Source organism: Vigna angularis, chromosome 7, assembly GCF_016808095.1.
Source record: "Vigna angularis cultivar LongXiaoDou No.4 chromosome 7, ASM1680809v1, whole genome shotgun sequence".
NCBI lineage: Eukaryota > Viridiplantae > Streptophyta > Magnoliopsida > Fabales > Fabaceae > Vigna > Vigna angularis.
The window spans coordinates 1480350-1501594 of NC_068976.1; the positions used below are offsets into that span (position 1 = coordinate 1480350).

General features: G+C 32.6%; 1 protein-coding gene and 1 pseudogene across 2 annotated transcripts; one reads left to right on the top strand and one right to left on the bottom strand.

The window, feature by feature from the left end:
- The first annotated feature begins 8509 nt into the window (after positions 1 to 8509).
- Positions 8510 to 10991, top strand: LOC108336866 (uncharacterized; annotated as a pseudogene).
- A 959-nt stretch (positions 10992 to 11950) lies between these two features.
- On the bottom strand, positions 11951 to 15551 carry LOC108337076 (serine/threonine-protein kinase SAPK2). Of its 2 annotated transcripts, XM_052880947.1 has the most exons (10): positions 15464 to 15551; positions 15188 to 15354; positions 14981 to 15055; positions 14052 to 14153; positions 13784 to 13837; positions 13613 to 13705; positions 13433 to 13525; positions 13214 to 13318; positions 12983 to 13081; positions 11951 to 12723 (listed from the first exon to the last, which is right to left on the bottom strand). In XM_052880947.1, exons 2-10 carry the CDS (start codon positions 15305 to 15307, stop codon positions 12445 to 12447), a joined length of 1020 nt encoding a protein of 339 aa, XP_052736907.1. In that variant the 5' UTR covers positions 15308 to 15354; positions 15464 to 15551; the 3' UTR covers positions 11951 to 12444. The 2 variants fall into 2 exon arrangements, with proteins under 2 accessions (XP_052736907.1, XP_017429009.2); XM_017573520.2 differs by lacking the exon at positions 15464 to 15551 and having other exon boundaries at positions 15188 to 15441.
- Between the last annotated feature and the right edge of the window lie 5694 nt (positions 15552 to 21245).

The window sequence follows — 21245 nt, forward strand, 5'->3', positions numbered from 1 at the left end:
AAAGGTTTGTTTAACACTTAAAGATTGATAATGAGGTAGAATTTGGAGTGTTGTGTGCATGTAAATCTTTATAGCCATCTTTTTAAGACTTTAAATATAGGTTGGTTGGAATAGCCAATTGTTTCTGGTTCATAAAAAGAACCAATAGCAGCATCTGTCATCTGCTTCCGCACGAGACTTGCAATTATATTCTCTTTCTCTTCCATTTTTGTATTTTTACTATTACAAATAATTATTTATATATATGGTTACTGAGTAGAAGATAGTAGGCTTTTTTTAGTTATTCAATGTATTTGATGTGGTGGTTCTCATAATTTAAGAGCAAACTCTTAAATGCATGTCTGGTTTCTATACAACCCAAAGTTTTGATTAACAAGAAAAATAGTGGATGGGATGTTACGTGGAAAGATGATGAACACCTAGGATAAGTTTTATAACATTTCCAATAATTACTTACAAGTCATTAATGATTTCTGACTAATTCACGATAATGATGTTTTTCTTTTTTTCATTTTACCATGCATACAAGTTTAATTATTATATGAAAAAGCCCATCACCTCTTCAACGTACAGAGAAGTTGAAAAAGATGACTATTTATTACCCAGTATGTTATTAGCATTTAGTAAGGATGATGTGATTCATGTATCATATATATTTTGATAATCCACTGTGCTTATTCATTTATAACAGTGACTATTTATTTTTTTTCTGCTTTCTGTGTCTCAAAACTCATCAAATAAAACTGTCCTTCAAAATCCAAATACCAATACCAAAGTTTTGATGGTATCTATATAACCCAACCGTACACACACAGAGTCACAAAATACAATACCAATGATTAACTTAGTTTATTCTTTACAATAAAAAAGTCGAAGTTAATCATTGAATACGTAAAAGATGTTACAGTTCCATCTTTTAGGCCATTTTAATATTAAAATGTAATTTTGAAAACCCATTTAACATGAATCAGTATCACTTTATTGTTAGATTGAGTGACCTGTTGGACCAGAAGCCACTCAGTTTGCACCCTTCTTTTTCTGCTTCAATTGATCACTTTAATTGTTGTTTTGGTGTATTCAATTAAATTTCATTTTCAATCTTTTGTTAAAACAGGTTTATGGCTGAACCATATATATCTACACTATCACAAAGTGAGAATCGTCTACCCAATCCAAGTGTAGATGTGCGACTAGGCTAAGAGACTTGACTGTTAGTCGTAATGCTAATTAGAAATTGTCCATTCAATTTGATATGAGTACAGGAAAAGTTATTGGAGACAACCGTGCAAGATTCACTAGCTTTATGGCCTTACTTGGTAGAAGTAAGGTTAGTATTCTTATTGACAAATAGGACCATGTTCCTGAAGAAGTGAAGAACCGAATATGGCAAACTATTTGGATTTAATATATAGTTTCATGTATAAATGATGTATTAAATATTATTAGACTATTTAATGTTTGAAATGAATTCTATTTTGTTAGTTTCATTAAATTTGTTTATTTGAAGCTATATTGATTATAAATTGATTGATGAGATGATAATACAGGAATATTATTATAATTTCATTAAATGTCAAATGTAATAATCAATTTTTTTAAAAAAAAACATATATTATGACGTACTGAAGAATCTACGTTATGATATGTCAATCACATATTATAACGTACAAAAATATATTTGTAATAATATATCACATATTATAACGTAAAAACAAATCTACGTCATAATATCTCTCGCCTTATTATGAACAAATGAAAAATTGTCATAATAAACTACGTATATTATAACGGACTTCAGAAACTATGTTATAATATGTTCAAGCTGTTATAACGTAAATTTCTGCTACGTTATAAAATGCGCAGACTTACTATAATGCCCAAAACTATCTCCCCAGTAACTATGTTATAATATATCATTTTTGTACGTTATAAAATGTCATTTTTTCACTAGTGAAACTTACTACGATGCAGAAAAGTGTGTCAAAGGTGGAACTACAGTCATAGAGGATTGTTTGTTGCATGCTCTTTTATGATAATGAGTATGGTAAGAACGATGGTGCGTTGCTTGAATGCAAATTTTGTGAAAAGGCAAGATATCAATCATGTAACACAGGAAAAAGCAAGTTCTTGTAAAATCAAAGTTCTATTTGCCATTAATTCCGAGACTACAAAAAATGTATGCCTCAACACAAACTACAGGACAAATGACATGGCACTATCAGAACAGGTCGACAAATGGTGTTTTGCATCATCCATGCGATGGAGAGGCATGGAAGCACTTTGATAGAGTATATCCTGACTTTGCCATCGAGCCACACAATGTACGACTCAGTTTATGCTCTGATAGTTTTAATCCATATGTACAAACATCAAATATACCTTATTCATGTTGGCCAGTAATTGTGACCCCGTACAATCTTCCTCCGGAAATCTGCATGTCTAGACCTTACATGTTTTTGAATTGTCTCATTCTAGGGCCATTCAATCCAAATGTTGCCATAAATGTGTACTTGGAGCCCTTGATAGACGAATTGAAGAAGTTGTGGACTAGTGTCATAACATATGATATTTCAAGGAGACAAAACTTTATGATGAGGGTCATGTTCTTGGACAGCTCCTTACAATTCTACCAACTTTCTGAGTCAAATTCTTCAACATATATATATATGCAAATTTCCCAATGTGGTTTAGGGAACAAGTATGCCTCATCAAAATCTTCCTTAATCATTAAATTCAATAATTAATGAATAACTTTATATATTTTATTCTTGTAGGTTCATAAAGATTCTTTAAGTGTGAAGAACCAACATCTTAGAGATTTATCACTTGGTCCTTTAAGGTATGTAAAGGAATGTCACACCTTCTTTGTGAGTGGGTACAAATTCCATACTCATGCATGGAGCCAGGGCAAGAGAACAATCAATAGCGGGGTTCATGTGAAAGGGCTTACAGAAGGAGGTCACGATGATTTCTATGGTGTGATTAAACACATGTATTAGCTTGAGTACAATTCTTCAACTACTGAAAAGAAAATTGTATTATTTTATTGTGATTGGTTTGATCCATCAAGATTAAGTACTAAGGTTGATTCAAAATATGGCATTGTGGATATCCGAATGGATAAAAGATATGTGTTGTTTGATCTATTTATAATTGCACATAATGTACAAAAAATTTATTATGTACCATATCCTGCAACACACACGTACAAACGGGGTTGGTGTGTTGCAATAAAGACCAAGCCAAGAGGTCGTATAGATTCTAATGATGTACAACCCGAAGTGCCATACCAAGTGGATGAAATGTCACAAGTTAATAACGTCATTGAAGTTGAAGAAGTTACCCGTTTGCAAGATATAGAAGGTGAGGTTGAAGAAGTGAACGCCATGAATGTTTCATCGTTTCAAGGGCATATGGATGAAGAAACAACTGAATCGGAAGAATGAAATGAAGATGAAGAGAGTGAAGATAAAGATGATGAAGATGAATTTGATAGTGCTAGCACTGAATAAATTTAGGCAGGGTTGATGTATTTGGGTGTCAAAGTTGGAAAGAATTGTGTATTTAGTTGATAGTACAATAATCTACCTTGCTTGTGATCTCTGAGTTATATTATCATTAGGGATTTTTTTTCACAATGCTATTGTTTTCTCTGTCTAGCATTGTCTTCCAGATTTCATTAGCATTGTTTGGTTTGTGTTTGAGTTAATTAAGGTTTGTAGGGATTAGGGGATGTTGGAGTATGATTGTATGTGACTTGGGAACACATTTAAAGTTGAATTTTAGTTGTGATGAAATTGATGAGTGCCTATAAGATCAAAACTTGTTGATATTCATCCTGGTATGAGATAATACATTATTTCTACTGCACATGGTACCTTATCACTACTGATGAAGCCATGTAAAAATATACTTATGTCTACTCTAGTCTTGTTTCAATGTTATAGGTAAATGATGTGATTGTATGTGTTGGATGCAAAGTTAAATGGGTTGAATAATGCTAATGTAGAGAGTTGTGGTTGGTATCTTACATTTTTGCTTGCTACCAATATAGGAACGATACAGTATTTGGTTTAAATAGGATTTTGATTTGCTACATATGTGGTTTCTAATTGCTTGAATGGTCTAAGCATGCAGTGAATAAACGATCTTGGCCAGTATGCAACATTTTTTGAGTATAATGATTAGAGGATGGTCTTAAACTTCATTGTGCATCCATCCAGGTTTCATTCTTTTTATCCTTCTCATGTACAAATATTTTATCAACTGTCTTAATTCATTTTTTTTGTCATATATACTTAACTACTATAAAAAAATGTATAGATAGCACTTTTTTTTTTCATAGATAACGCTTTTTAAGCGCTATCTATGATTGCACTATCTATTAATAGATAGCGCTTATAAAAAAAGTGTTATCTATTGTTGTCTGACAATAGATAGCGCTTATTTAAACAAGCACTATCTATTGTCAGACAGTAATAGATAACGCTTATTTAAACAAGCGCTATCTATTGTCAGACAGCAATAGATAGCGCTTATTTAAATAAACGCTATCTATTGGTCAATTTTTTTAAAAAAAAAATAATAATTTTTCAATAAAATATTTCAAAAAATAAAAAAAAATCAGAAGAAAATATAAAATATTAGTTTTATTATGTACAAACCTGTGCTATTTATTGGTTTATTATTTACAAAAAAAATATAAAATATTAAGAAAAATATGACAGACAAAAATCTAAAAAAGAATGTTCATTAATATGAATAAAAATTATTATACAATAATATTTTTAAATATAATCGTTAAGTCATCCCGTATGTGTCATAACATGACATTGTTTTATAAGATCATATATACAACGATAACATATATATCCTATCAGTACTATAAGAATGTACATCAGCATAACATAACCTATAAGCATGTACTAATTACATGTAACACCAATCTTCCATCACTTCAATAATGTGATTGTCACGACATTGTTGACATCTGCAATTAGAAAAATACTGCAAGAAATAAAAGTAATATAAAATTAGTTAAGTAAGCTATATGAGTTGCTGCAGTAATTTTGTTTTATCTGAACCAAAGACATGATGTAGGACATGCCAAAGAATATTCAGTAAGCTAATATGCCATGTTGGTATAGATTCATACATTTAACATTAAAAGTGCAGAGAATGAAGTTATTTGTTTACTCTTCCAAGAACATTATGACAGTTTACTCATCCACACAATTTCACAGACATTTAATCGTCTAATGGCCTGCAAGACCAATGCACATAAATAGATGCAAAGACTAATTATAAATGACAGATGTTTACCTAGACAACATCCTACAGTTCTTTCCAGGGAATTTGAAACTAGAGCACATAATACATTCGGGTAAGGATAGCTATAATTTAAAAATACTTGATCTGGAATGAGAACACCAAAAGATTTCGAGATGGATTTGGTGATATCTAAAATCAAAGGATACTTCAAGTAGCCAAGACCATCGGACTTTCTATCAGTTTGAACCCATGCAAGGTGTGAAAATACAATGATAACAACAACACTAATCAAGAAGAAGCAAACTTAAGAAGTGCCTATGGATAAGGCTTCAAAAAGATAATTATGCATTTAGAAAAAGGAACAGTAATAGATCACAATATATAAAGTTGTCTGTTTTCTTGGGCATGCCGCATGAACAAGTGGGAATATTGCGTCCCACTCCACAATGTCATACATCCTTCACAAATATTAAGAATAACATTACATCTGTAGCTCAAGAAAAAGACATTTTAATTATCAAGGTTTGAATGACTCATTGTACAAGATTTTTGCTAGTAAAGAATTATATCTTGTCACATCATAAGAATGACATTTGATATTATTAGTAACCAGTTAGATATCTTATATGAATGAAGACTATTATGTATCGATCCAACAAATTATTATGTATGAAGACTATTATCATTCCATCAATATATGAATGTATGAGAGTATTATGCGTCTTTAAAGTGTTTGCATTTGTATGATTGAACTAATTTTACAGGTATGTGAGATCTTTGCACCAGGTTATACATTTAAATCTGCCAACACAGTTACATACATATTTATCCGTATGTAATATGTGCATGTAATTACATACAGATTTGTCCATATGTAATATCAGTATATAATATCTGTATGTAATATCCATATGTAATATTCGTATGTAATATCCATATGTAATATTCGTATGTAATATTTGTATGTAATATTCGTAATTAATATCCATATATAATTACATACGGATTTATCCGTATGTAACTTTATCTACGACCACATTATATACGGATTTTTGAGCTTACATACGAATTTTGGCCGTATGTAAATACGATTTTTCTTGTAGTGACTGGAGATGAAGCAAGAAGAGAAGCTCGTGATCCAAGTATACTACAGGTCGGTCATTGAGCTAGCAAAGAACCCGGTCAATCACGAAAGAAGCAAACACATTGATGTCTGATTTCATTTTATCCAAGAAAAAGTAAAGGAAGGAAGCATGGAGTTAGAACATGTGGGAAGTAGAGAGAAAATTGTTTACATGTTAACAAAGCCACCACCTACACTATCGTTCCATGAATACACAAAACTGATATGGTTTAAGGACGAAAAAATCGAAATTTATAGAGGAGTTTTGTTAAAATAAACTTAAATTTAGGGTTTATTTGCAATTATGAAGTTTCTATTTTCTGTTTTTTCTGTTGCTATGAGATCAATTAATATTTGATTGTATTTGCATTTGGTTGTATTTGGTTACTAGTTACTATTATTTAATTGCCTATTCAATTCAATAAAAATGCATGGTTATAATTTAGATCAATTATTGAACGTCATATTTTTGAACAATTTTCTATATCAATTCAATATTAAAATTTTGTAAACAATACTATTTTATATAGATTAATATATAGTATGACCGTCCAATTAGTAGAAGATGAGACAGTTTTATTAGCATGAAACCCCAAACGAGCCAATCGGCCAACTAAACGGTCGGGTTAAATAAAAATTAATGTTAAGAATGTTTACATTAAAGCAAAGCAAGATTATTACTAGTTGGGTCGTAATTAGGTCGATGATAATTCGAATCCTATTCCAAAATCTATAAATACAAGTTTGAGGTATGATGATAGGTTGGTTACATTCATTACTCATTTATTGCTAAAATTGTCACATTCACCATTCTTACTAAGAAAAGATTTTGATATGTGTTTGGAGTTTGAAAATCCTATTAAAGATAAGAGTGACCTCGACCCATAAACCGAAATAATTATTAAAGAATCAACATAAAAAACTTATACATAATTATAAATTTGACACTTTGTTTTCTTTTACTTTTATTATTCTTTTTCTATAATAGTATAACTTCTTTATTTTTGGAAATTGAAAATATAAGTTCTCTTCTTTAATTTTCCTTTTTCACGTTGAATAACATTTTAATAACTTTCTATAGTTCAACATATAGATGAAGCATAATAGAAGGGGAAAGTAACTAGGAAAGCTCGAGGGATATTGGTTAATTTCATCTCAATGAACTCAACCTAACTTGCTTAAATTATATTTCAAATCACGGAATTATTGTGTTTAGGCCCTAAAATCATTTCAATGTTAGTTTTTACTCCTTAAAATATTATGTTTAAACATCGAAAACAAAAAATTTGCTTTCTCATTTATGGTATAATAAGGAATTATATATATATATATATATATATATATATATATATATATATATATATATAAAATTCAATTTAGGGACAGACATACGCTTTATTTATAGGCACTAAAGCATGTTTGACCCTTATTAGTATAATCATGGTTATCAAACTCGCGAGTTAACTCGTTAACTCGTTCGAGTTTACGTTTTTAGTCATGGTTGCCGAGTTAACTCGGTACCAAACTCGTTTTTGGACTGAACTCGGTAGAATCGGACATGGACTCGGTGGAATCGTTCGGAATCGCAATTGCACAGCGATTTAGCGAGTTCGAAAAAAGCCAGAAACGAAGAAAAGAAGGGTCGTTTTGTTTAGGGTTTAAAACCTGATTTTCACTCCACCACTGTTTAGCGTTTCGTCCCCGTCGTCGTTCGCCTGGTTTTCACTCCACCACTGATCTTCGTCGCTCGTGGTCAAGCTCCGCTCGTGATCGCGCTTGGTCCGGTTGCTGATCGTGGTCGTCGTCGCTCATTCAGTCGCCGTGCGTGGTCGCGTTTCGTCCCCGTCGTCGTTCGCCTGGTTTACGATCACCGACACAATGGCCGCCGTCATCGCCGCCATCCTCACCGCCTTCCTCGCGTCGCAACTTCTGGTATGCCCTTCTTCTTCCAGCCGCTGGTGGTGGGTGAAGTTTTGTTATTCTAATTTCTAAAGTTATAACCCGTGCCCTTATTTTATTAGGAAATGGATTTTTTATTCTTTTACTAAAGAAAACGGGCACTGCACTGCACCACTTTACAACATCATTAGAGGGGAGAAATATATTACGGGCACTGCACTGCACCACTACGCAAGTTTTTATTCCATTTTTAAACTTTTGGACATTTTATTTTTTATATTTGTAGTGAAAAAGCTTACTTCACTATGTCGGGAAACGCATCAAATTCAGGAGAAGTTAATCCAAGTGTATCTTCATCAGTTAGTAGAAGTAGAAGTAAAAATGCTCCAGGAAACCGATCTGATATTGGATGGAAATATGGATTTGATGTTAATGGTAATGGAAGAAAAGTGAAATGCAACTATTGCTCAAAGATTGTAAGTGGAGGCATATTTAGATTTAAGCATCATCTTGCTGGAACTAGAGAAGATTCTGAGCCTTGTGCTTCTGTTCCGGATGAAATAAAAAATTTGATGATAAAAGTAGTTGCAGAAGCTAAGAATGCTTCATTAAAGAAAAGAAAGATAAATATCGGTGAAGACGAGGAAGAAAGTGAAAATTTTGAAGGAGGACACACGGTATTCGGTTTTAAAGGAAAAGAAAAAGTTGCTACTACTAGTAAGGGGGGAGTTCAAGCAACTATAAATCAAATGATGAAAAAAGGATACAAAGAAGAAGTTGATGCTCAAGTTGCTGAATTCTTTTACACCAGTGTCATTCCTTTCAATGTAATTAGAAATCCAGCATTTGCAAAGATGTGTGAAATGATTGGTAAGTATGGAGTTGGATACAAACCACCATCTTATCATGATATTAGAGAGAAGCTCTTGAAACAAGCTGTGAAGAAAACAAATGCAAATCTTGAGGAATATAAGGAGGAGTGGAAGAAAACTGGATGTACAATTATGTCTGATGGTTGGACGGATAGAAAAAGACGTTCTATTTGCAACTTCTTGGTGAATAGTCCTAGAGGGACGGTTTTTCTTTATTCACTTGACACTTCAGACATTTCAAAAACAGCTGATAAAGTTTTCAAAATGTTGGATGATGTTGTCGAGTTTGTTGGAGAAGAAAATGTTGTTCAAGTTGTCACTGATAATGCTACAAATTTCAAGGCAGCCGGAGAGTTGTTGATGCAAAAGAGGGAAAAATTGTATTGGACTCCATGTGCAGCACATTGCATTGATTTGATATTCAAAGATTTTGAAAAAAATTTGAAGGTCCATGAATTGACCATTAAGAAGGGAAGAAAAATTACAACTTACATTTATGGGAGATCAATGTTGATTTCCTTATTGAAAAAGTTTACTAAAGGTAGAGACCTTATAAGACCGGGTGTGACTAGATTTGCCACGGCTTATTTAACTCTTGCTTGTCTTCATGAATTGAAGGCATCGTTGTTGACCATGTTCAGCTCTGAGGAATGGAAGACAAGCAAGTTTGGAACTTCATAAGAGGGGAGAAAAGTAGCACATGTAGTATTAGATAGCCGATTTTGGAAGAATGTCTCCATATGCTTGAAAGTTGCTGCCCCTCTCATGGTTGTCTTAAGATTAGTGGACTCAGATGTAAAACCTGCAATGGGTTTCATTTATGAAGATATGGACTGTGCAAAAGAGAAGATTAGGTCTAACTTTAACAATATCAAAAAGAGGTAAATTTTCAAACTTTTACTCATTCAATGTTTAATTACTTATGTGTTAGATTATTTCTGATATAGCATGATTGATGTAGTTATGAAGAGGTTTGGAGAATAATTGATGCTCGATGGGATAATCAACTTCATAGGCCTTTGCATGCAGCTGCCTATTTTCTAAACCCTCATTTCCAACCTAACTTTAGATCTGATGATGGTGGAGAGGTGAAAGAAGGATTGTATTTTTGCATGAGAAGACTGATACCAGATATGGCAGAAAGAAGAAAAATTAATTTACAAATTGCTTAATTTCATAATGCTAGAGGCCTGTTTGGAATGGAAGATGCAAAAGAGTGTATGAAAGAGTTAAATCCTGGGGAATGGTGGGACATGTTTGGTGATGGAACTCCAGAGTTGAAGAGATTTGCTATTCGAATTCTAAGCTTGACTTGTAGTTCTTCTGGATGTGAGCGTAATTGGAGTTCATTTGAAATGGTAATTTAAATTATTTTTAATTTATAAATTCCTTTATTATGTTTATATCTTCACTAAAAATATTATCTTTCATTTTAGGTTCATACAAAGAGAAGGAATCGTTTACATCAAAAAAAGATGAATGATTTAGTTTATGTGATGTATAACTCCAAGCTGAAAAGTAGACAGATTCGAAAAACTATAGCTCTTCCATTTGATGACATAGAATCAGATGATGAATGGATAGCTGAAAAGACAGATGATGTTGTTGAGATTGATCAAGTTGAAGGTGAAAATGATAGTGAAAATGTTCACTTAGATGGAGCAACAACAGATCCTGTTTTAGATGCTCTTGATCTTGATAACATAACATTTGAGAACAATGAGGATGCACAAGCACAACATTCATTAGAGGAAGAGTTAGATGATGATGATGATGATGATGGAGATGGAGATGATGATGCCATTATTAGAGGATTAGAGGATTAGGCATAGAGACTTTGACATTTCAATTTATATTTTACATTATATCTTTATGTTATGAACAATATTTCTATGAACTTATGTATTTCAATTTATATAATTTTGTTATCTTATTTGAATTAGAATGTTATTTATATTTTTTTCATACAAAGTAAACTCTTACGAGTTTACTGGACTCTCACGAGTTTACGTAAACTCTCGAGTTTGACAACCTTGAGTATAATAAAGCAAAAAAATGATAAAGCTGAAAGAGAATTGATGCACAATAAGTTGAACTGTCTGATCAGCATTGGAATCAAAACTTGATTAAAGCCATGTTTTGGCTTAGCATCAGTAAGACTTTTTAGAAGCAGTTTGAGTAGCAAAAGCAAGTGAAGCATCAGATACTGAGACAGTGAAGCCAATGCCACGTTGCTTCTCATATTGCATTATTCGGTAAAACACCTTGATAATTGGAGGAATACGACTTGTTGGAAATATTCATGAAGACCCATCAAGAAAAGCATCATATACTTGGTATAGTTGTAATGAAAAAGTGGTCTGATTCCCCACAGGTGCTATAACTGTTGCATTGCCTCTCTTATGCCACATTAGAAGATGAACAAACTGAGAGAAGGAGAATTGGTTCACATTGATATAGAAAATTAACTGATCTTAGCATGTGTGATGTTTTAGACTTTAAGTATGGCTAATTATCAAGAATATAAGCCTATTATTTATTAAGTCAAACAAGCCTATTGTACCTTCTGAGAAATCTTTAAGAAATGGAAAGAGCTGAAACCAGGAAAGTTATGGAAGAAAATTTACATATCAGTTCAAGTTAATATGTTAAATAACAAGATTTTTGATGTGCAGAAAAAAAAATCGAAATATGTTTACTAACTGTCAGTAGTTTTTTTCAAGTTGTTAAATAGTGATAAACATTATATACACAAAAGAGAAAAAGAAAGCGTCTGAAGATTGGCTTAACATGCTGTTGAAAACTGTCGACTTTCTTGACTGATTCCACAAGGGACAAATGTTTCTTTGGCAGCATAACATAGAAAAAGAAGTGTCGGCAATATTGATTGATTGCATACAGTACAAAGGTTTAAGATAGATTTGTAGAACTTCCAAAGACGTCTTATCCTATGCTGAATTCCCAGTCTACAATATAAAATAAAATCCATTAACAAAAGCTTACTTATATCTCATTATTCAGTTTCCCATGATGCAATAGAGGAACCTGCCACACTTGCTTTATTTAATATCCTAATATTTTGGAACATGTGATTTGACATCTCTAGAAAACGGCACGTGGATTTGAGAGGGAAAAATAAAAATAAGAAAAAAAAAACCCTTAATTTAGCAAGCCATACTACTCATCTTAATTGAAAAACTAAGGAATTTCAGCCCCAACAGAAAAATCTATTCACATTTTCACATCAAACAATAGCTTAGCTTGTTCATGTACACACACTCAAAGAGGACACACAAATTCTCCACTTGTTTCTACATCCTCAAGATCTTCTTCATCAGCCTCCAAGTCATCCAGGTCCATGGTGCCCCCATTAAGAAGGCCACCAACAATTGGAACATTAAGAGATTTTCTTGCCTCTTGTACTATAGACAGCACTTCCTCAACACTTTGTGATGGATTATTTACATCATTTACTTGCCAGCTTCCAGTTTCCATCAGTTCTATGGGTAAGTTCCTTAAAAACCATGGATGGTTTTTAATTTCTGGTATTGTTATTCTCTGTAAAATGCCTTAAATGGATCAATACAATGGGAAAGGAGTCTAAATGCATTTCAATACAGGAAACAATAAGTATTGCTAGAATTTTGCCCAAAACATGAAGAAGCCAAAACATGGAACTATTAAGTTAGCTGAGAATAAATATGAAGAGCATCTATATAAGCATTTTGCTCCAGAAATTAAGCAATTAAATCTTTTATCTAATAAGTATTTTATAGATGCAGAAAACAATTAAGATTCTAGATATTAAATCCGTTACCTTTTCAGGACTTGCCACAAATATTTGTGATAGAAGATGTCTACATTCCATGGAAACTCGTACATAATCTGGGACTGAGTACTGGACACTAAGTATCTTCTGTATAAGCCACAAAGGGTCCAATTGAAACACCATATCGTGAGAAAGTGAAACCAAACAACTAACTCTTATATTAATACTAAAATTGTTTAAGGATTCAACAAATTTGCAGCCATCAGTTATTTTACTCACACCAATGGTTTTTTTGAAGTTTCTTGGGTCTCCAGGGTCTTCAAAAGGATAAGCCCCAACTAACATCACATATAAGGTGACTCCACAAGACCATACATCTGCAATCTATACCTTCCAATGAAAACTTATAAGTAGAAAATAAAGCAGCAAGGACCACATGTATCTAAGTTACAAAAAGCCAAAACCAAGCATAAGCAATGAGGAAAAACAAGACCTTACCTTTCCATCATATTCTTTCCTCGTAAGAACCTCAGGTGCAATATAAGCTGGAGTTCCTACCGTTGACTTAGGTTGAGAATGCAATACTGATGACTAAACACAAGAAAATAATAAATTAATGTCACATGAAGAAGGGCATCATCATCTAAAGCTGTAATCCTTGTTAACATTATATACTACCTTTGAGTAACCAAAGTCACAAATTTTAAGTCGTGGAGCAGTGCTTCCATCCAAGAGTGTGTTTTCAAGCTTCAGATCTCTATGACAAATTTGCTGCATAGACATTACCATAAATATCTGTTCTTTGTGAAGGAACATGGTTCATGACACATGTTAGGTTTAGTTTCATACCATTGAATGACAGTAACTGACTCCAGATATCAGTTGCTGAAAGAAAAATCTTGCCTGGTAAAAAGTAACAAGGACTTGAGGACCCAAGTTCTGAATGAAATAATGCATACACTAGCATAACATGACCATATTAATAAAAGTGTAGTAGACTAAGTTCAACTTTTGGACTTATCAAATGGAACCTAAACAACAATATAAAAACTAGACAACATTATACTGAAATAGATCTAGATAAACTAATCAAATAGTACCTCACTTTCTATATTACCTCATCCTCACTGAATCTACCAGCATTGCATATCCTCTCAAATAGTTCTCCTCCAGAAGCATACTCCATTACTATTGCTAGATGAGTTGGTGTCAGCAAGACCTACAAGTAGACTCATCAAAGCTCACGCAAAGGATCTTTTTCCTTCTTTTGAAACTGATTGGAATATGATTCCAATTGTAAGTATGTTCAGATTGTAAAATACCTAGTGCATAGTTCATCATAAAATTTAAATTTTTTCCGAACAGAAGCACAAAACATTAACAATACCATTCACAAAACACAGGAAAAGGAGAAAATAAAAAATAGAAAATTAGAGAAAACTAAAATGTAGGATGGGTTTTTCTAATCACACAGTCTAAACTAAAAACATCAAGGGGGAAAAAAAGAAAACTGAAAAAAAAAGTGGATAAATACATCCGAAAAAGTTTGGTGCGGGGACCTTTGTATTATGCTAAATTCAATTCTGATTCCCAACCCACTTCAATACATGGTAGAATAACAAAACAGGAGACCAAAATATAAAAAGTATATCAATATTCAAAGTCATAATGATGAGTGTTTCCAAAGCTAACTTCTCAAGTTCCCCATCTTTCATGAGTGGTAACTACTTTCCACCACCACCACCACCACCACACAATCTTTGCATCTCACATTCTCATCTTTTCTTTAGGCCAATATTCAGATCCTCAAACGTTAAAAAACATTTAACGATAAAAAGTAGTCAGAGAATTAAACCAAGAAAGCTTAAAATATTACATCTAAATAGCACAGATTAACAAAACAGAAAGGCTGTTCAAAAAGTAGGATGAAGACCAAAAACGAATTTTATATTTTGCAGAATTTCATCATTGAGCTAAACATAAAACCAAAAAAAATAGAAGCCACCCTTCACTCATTATTAGAAGTGTGAGTATTATTTTACTAACCTCCTTGAATCTAATAATATTGGGATGCTTCAATGATCTATGGTTCATGATTTCCCTCTGAACATGCTCATCAATCTGCAGCCCATATTCCAATGTCCCACAGTGAGCAAAAAAAAACACATACCCAGATGAATAATTTGCCAAAAAAGAGAAAAAGAAACAAAGTTATGCAACTGAAATTGAAAGGACGAAGAAGATGAAGCAGACCTTCTGGCCTCTCTCAATGAACTTGACAGCAAAAAGCTCATTGGTGCGGTTTTCCCTAACCAGTTTGGCGACAGCAAAATTCCCAGAGCCAATATCTTTGAGAATCTCATAGCGCTCCATGTTTTAGTATTGCCAATTTCACTGCAATTCAACTACACACCAGTGTGCTGCGTTTTTTAACATAAAAGGAATGAAGAATTAAAAGCCAAACTCAAAATGAATGTCTTATTCATACGAGACAGAAAAGTAGGTTCTCGGGTTTGTGAAAATGCCCACCAAGTCTTAATAAAGACGGAATCCAACCCACCCTTTGACTTCAGTACGAACGTTGCTGTCCACAATCACGGGGTGACAAATAGGAAAACAGAGAACAGAAAAATTCGAAAAAGAAAACAAATGCATAAATCAAACTCATAACATTTGACACGTTTTGAATTTAATTATGAAAATAGGACAAAACATAATTTTTAAGATGTTTTTTTTTTGGTATACTATTTTCCAATTAAAATTAAACTTCCTGTTCATATCTACTGCTGAACTTCTTAAATGCTGCCTCTTTCTAAGAAATTGCTTACTGGGTTTCCTAGTTAGGAAAATAAACATATTAATATTTCAGAATGATAAAATAAAAGTACTGTATTTTGTACTTACTTTTATTAAATATTTTCAGCCAGTCATTTGTTGAAAACTTAGAAGAACTTGTGGTAGAACTGGTGTGTGGAAAAATATTCCTTCAAACATTTATACTTCTATTTATTTTTAGGTGACTATTTCTGAGGCAAAAAATATTATTTCTAGTTTTTAGCCATACTTCTATTATTGTTAGGTAAGTATTTATGACCAAAAGACTCTTCTTAATTTGTATGCTTCAATTTTTTTTTTTGTAATATTTAATGATATCAATACGAGTGGTGAAAAGAATTTTATTTTTAAAAAATTAGTTATGTAGATACGCTACCTATGTTTCTTGTATATATATATCCAATCTTTTAAAATTATTTTTTATGTTAGAATACGAAAAGAATAGTTGTAATTTACGATTAAAAAAATAGTGATGGCTGTCCAAATTTGTCTTCCTCTTTCACTTGCGCTTCTCTGATAATTATTCGCTCTGTAATCAATTCTCAAGACTTAACCATGAAGTAATTTTAGAGGCAATCAAAATTTTATTCTCAAATTTACTAATAATTTGGATCATATTTACCTATACAGATTTCAATGATTTTAAATTATACTATTTTGACAATATAAGAATTTTTCTACAAAGAACGGTTTTGAGTAATGACATATAGATCATCGGATTCTCACAATTAATTCCCATTACTATAAAACGGTGAATTCGGAACCAAAATGTTGGATTAATTTCAATTGTTCTAAATGAAATTCAGGTATCTACATATTATTTTTATTAAATCAGTTTTAATTGTATTTGGCTAGAATATGATTAGTTTCTTAATTTTGAATACATAGTTTTAGTTTTGTATATTAAAATAAGATATTTAGTTTTGTATATTCTCAATCAGTAATTTTAGTCCAAATGTTCGCGTTAAGATGTTATTTTAATGTGGACTTACAGGTGATACTTTCTACATGAGGTTAAACTTAAATTATTTGTTTATTTCAATGTCAATAGAATTATTTTAGCAATTACTTTCCTGTTATTTGCACAAATAAAGTGTGTTAACTGGAACCCATATCAATATCTTAACAATCAATCTGTTAATTTAGACAATTAGATTAAAAACATTATTTTCAAAATTGTGGAGACCAATTGAAGAAAAAAAATTGAAGGCTAGAATTGTCTTTTAGCCACTTTATTTTGGAATGAGTTAAATTTTGTTTGTTTTTTTATATTGTTTTCTTGAAACTCTCAAGTGTTTATTATTTTTAATAATTTAAATAAGAGGTTTGTTAACTTATGTAACTCCTTAAAATGAATTTAATGTAAAAATAATTATGATAAAATTTAATGTAAAAATAATTTTAAAACTAAGAAAAAGAAGTTTAGAGAACTTAAACTGAAAGAATTTTAAAATCTGGGATTACGATTTGAGGAGGAACATTTTTCAATTTCTTATTTAGGATGAAATTTGATGGTTACATAGAATGGTTTAATTAATTCAACATAGTACATAATTTTGAATATAAAAGACCTTGAAAAATTTATTTAAGTAGCAGAGAATTAATGGAAACTATTTATTTAAATTTAAAATAAGAAAGAGGAAACTAAAGCAAAGAAAGAACAATAATGCGAAAGAAGGTGTTTACGTGTTAGTCAAGAATAATCATCTTAAAATCACTCTTTCTATATCAGTCAACTTAAAAGAAAATGGATGGTTTTACCAACATTATCCTACATAGTGTAAAAATGCCGTAGAATTAATAATGTGATATTTATCGTTGTCGTTAAAAAAATATCTAAGGGTCATATTAAATTAAACGATGCATTTTTTTTTTTCAGAAAGTGCAACTGTACCAGCTAAAAAATAAAACAATGTAAAAACAAAACGTTCATGGTTTTATTTGTTCTGTATCTATGGAAGAGTTGTTTTGGACAAAGATAAGGTCGTCATTTTGGATTTTACAGCCGAAGATAAGCATGCCACCTTTCCACCTAATCTTAATGTTATAAAATTTCAAATGCATTTGGCATTTAATAAAATACAAGATGGCTATGAAGCATGCAAGGATAAACATTCATTAGTTGTTCAAGCAAAATTACATATAGTTTTTTATTTACATGTACGGGGTGTGTTCACAACAAACTTTTTTTTTTGTCAAGAAACACATTTAAACGTGGGTGAAATATGATTTTTTTTTCATCAGACTATTCGATCATAATTTAAAGGAAAACAAATTAAGTGTAATTAATTCTGCATTTAGTCCGAGGACTTTTATTATCCGTTTGCGAACCAATTCATCTATGTTGCGGCCAACCTTAGTGACTTGAGACGCTAGGGTTTCCAAGGTGTATTTTTGCATTGGTTGGCTATCGTCTAGAAACGTGACCTTGTGTCGTTTGGGTCAGTTTCATGACCTCAAAATATTGGTTGATATGATTACACTGCTTCTCCAAGTTTGGCTTTCTCTACTACGAGGTGGGTTGCTTGATTACTATCGGTTAGGACAAGGCACTGGCATTAGCCGAATTTATTGGGAGCACATATGGTCATACGAGGGTATAAGAGGTTTTTGCCTCTTTTGGCTTTGTCGTGACGTCTATAATATTATAGACGTCCGGCCCTCTCCACAACGAACGTTTAAGGGCTGACAGAGGGAGTTGAAGAGGTGATTGTTCCAGCTTCTTAGACGTCCGTGGGGGGCCCTGACGTCTATAATATTATAGACGTCCGACCCCCTCCACAACGGACGTTTAAGAGGCTGACAGGGAAGTTGAAGCATTCATTTCTTCAGCCTTATAGATGTCCGTTGTGGAGGGGGTCGGACGTCTATAATATTATAGACGTCAGGGCCCCCCACGGACGTCTAAAACCCCCGCGAATATCAAATTTAAATCCCCAAAGACGTCATATTAGTGATAGCCCCGACGTCTATAGTATTATCAACGTCGGGGCCCCATAGTACCGGACGTCTAATAGTATTTATACTAAAATGCGAACCCGCGAGCAGTTACGCTCACTGTTCATCGTCTTCCCCGCGAACTCTCTCTGCGGCATTGCATTTCCAGGTGCGTTTTCTCTCTTTTGGACCGTTTAAATTTACTTTCAATCCGATTACATTACTATGTGATGGAATATCTTTGATTTGAACCGATTAAAAATCATTTTCGGTGCGTTTTGGTGCAGTTTGGTGCGTGTTCTTGGGCGGCTTTTTTGACTGTTTTTGGCCTACGTTTTAGGCCGTGCCCTCCTCGATTTCCCTCCCTTTCATTTGGAATCTACTTTTTAGGTTAACTTGTTCGTTGATAAAGATTTCTTGTATGCATGTTATTGGTTTTTGTGTATGTATGTTTTTGACTCTATAAGGTATGCATGTGTTATTGGCTTTTGAATATGCATGTATTAGTTGTGTTATTATAATTGTGATATGTTAGAATGTAAGTATCAAATCATTGAGTGACACTTAGTTCCCGTTTGAAATTTAACACAAACGATTAATCTTTTAATCGTTTGTGTTAAATTTTGAATTGTCCGATTAGACAATTTGAGAAAATTAATTTTCATAATTTGCAAAACATGTCAATTGAAGTTTATGGATAAGATTGATAAAATTTCGGTTCAGTATTTGTGTTGTTCTCCAGATGCATATTTGATTGTGGTCATCGTTGACTACTCTCATTTCGTGTATTTCGGAGACCAATGCGAAATGCTGCCGAAATCTTATCAATTTTATCATGTAGATTTCTTTGCACGTGTCTTAGCAAATTATGAAAATTAATTTTTTTGAATGGGTAGGGCCTAACCTTGTGAGAATTAAAAAACTTATACTGATGATTTTACGAACATAGTATGGATCGAAGTTGGATGAATAAACGTCGCATCAATGAAGAATATGATAAGGGTGTTTCAGAGTTCTTGCAATACGTTGAACAAAATGCTAAGTCTGTGAACGAGACATATTTTTGTCCTTGTGTTCGTTGTCTTAATCAAATACGGCAAGACTTAGGCAATGTGCATGACCATCTATTCATGTACGACATAATGAGGACTTATACCGTTTGGACTTGGCATGGAGAAGTACTGGACCAGCCACAGGTATAATGTCTTTTTATGGAAGTATTTCTATGTTTATTCTTCAAATATTTGTTGATAACTCTTTGACGTAAATTCATATCTTCAGTTCACACGTCCTCAGAAGCAGCCAATTCATGATACAGTCATACATGAAGATGATGACATGGCTGAAGCGGAGGATGATCCTCTATCAAAGCTAATGACAAAATTACCCAGGTTAAAGAAAGCACCATTAGAACTATACTGGGATTTGAGAGTATTTGGTCTTCCCCCACATGTGCCAGTTTATATCACTCTCTCTGATGCATTGGAGATGATTGGGAGAGACCGGATGTTGAATATTTCCATCATTCAACTGTGGTGCATGTAAGATAGTCAATTTGGTCTTTCATATTACTTTTATTTAGATTCTTATAGTTTCTAACAACTTAACTTTGTTGTTTAGGGTACATGGACACAATCGTTGTAGACCAAGGTCGGTATTCCATGTACGGATTTGTTGAACCTCAGACCATTCAACCGTCTGGTAACACACTTCAAAACAGACAACATTATTTGCAAACATGGATGGATGAGTCAAAGAGACGTATACCTTGTGCCATACATTGATGGGTAGGTGTTGTTATATGTGGCCAGTTCATTATTATAGTTTCCTTAATTAGTTAAATAACTATTTATCCTTTATGATAGCATGCACTGACAGCTGATGGTCATCATTCCCAAAGCATGTAAAATTATATGGTTTTGTTTGTTGCATAGGAAGATGAAAAATGACTTGAGAACAATGCTTCAAGGGTAAGTGTTTCTCCAAAAATGACTTTGAATTTGATGTTCACCTTCAACTTTTATGATAAATATAGTCATATTAATTATACTTTGTGTTTTCCATCTGTACAGAGTTATTGGTAAATCACGTGGTCAACTGGTTCAAATTTTGTATCCAAAGGTTTTAAGTCATTTATAGTTCTAATTCATTTTCTATGTTATTGAATGATCTAAATTCTTAACTATTTAGTTTGTTATTTTAGTGTAACCAACAGCTAAATTCATGGGAATGTGGCTTCTATGTGATGTGTTGGATTAAGACCATCATTCGAGCTGTCATTATAGATGACTGGAATGAGGTAATGACGTATACCTTGAATACATTACAAATCAAATTCATCTTCAAACATATATGAAACCATAATGAATCTTTCTTGAATTTTGCAGCGCTTCAAGAGTACATCGCCTATACCAGAGGACACAATTAGACAGATAAGGCAGGAGTGGACCGCTTATCTTCTGCAAAGATGGAGTTAGGAATAGTTTTATTTGTTGTTGAACATTGCTTAGTTTTAGTTTAAGTTTTATCTTGATAGTTT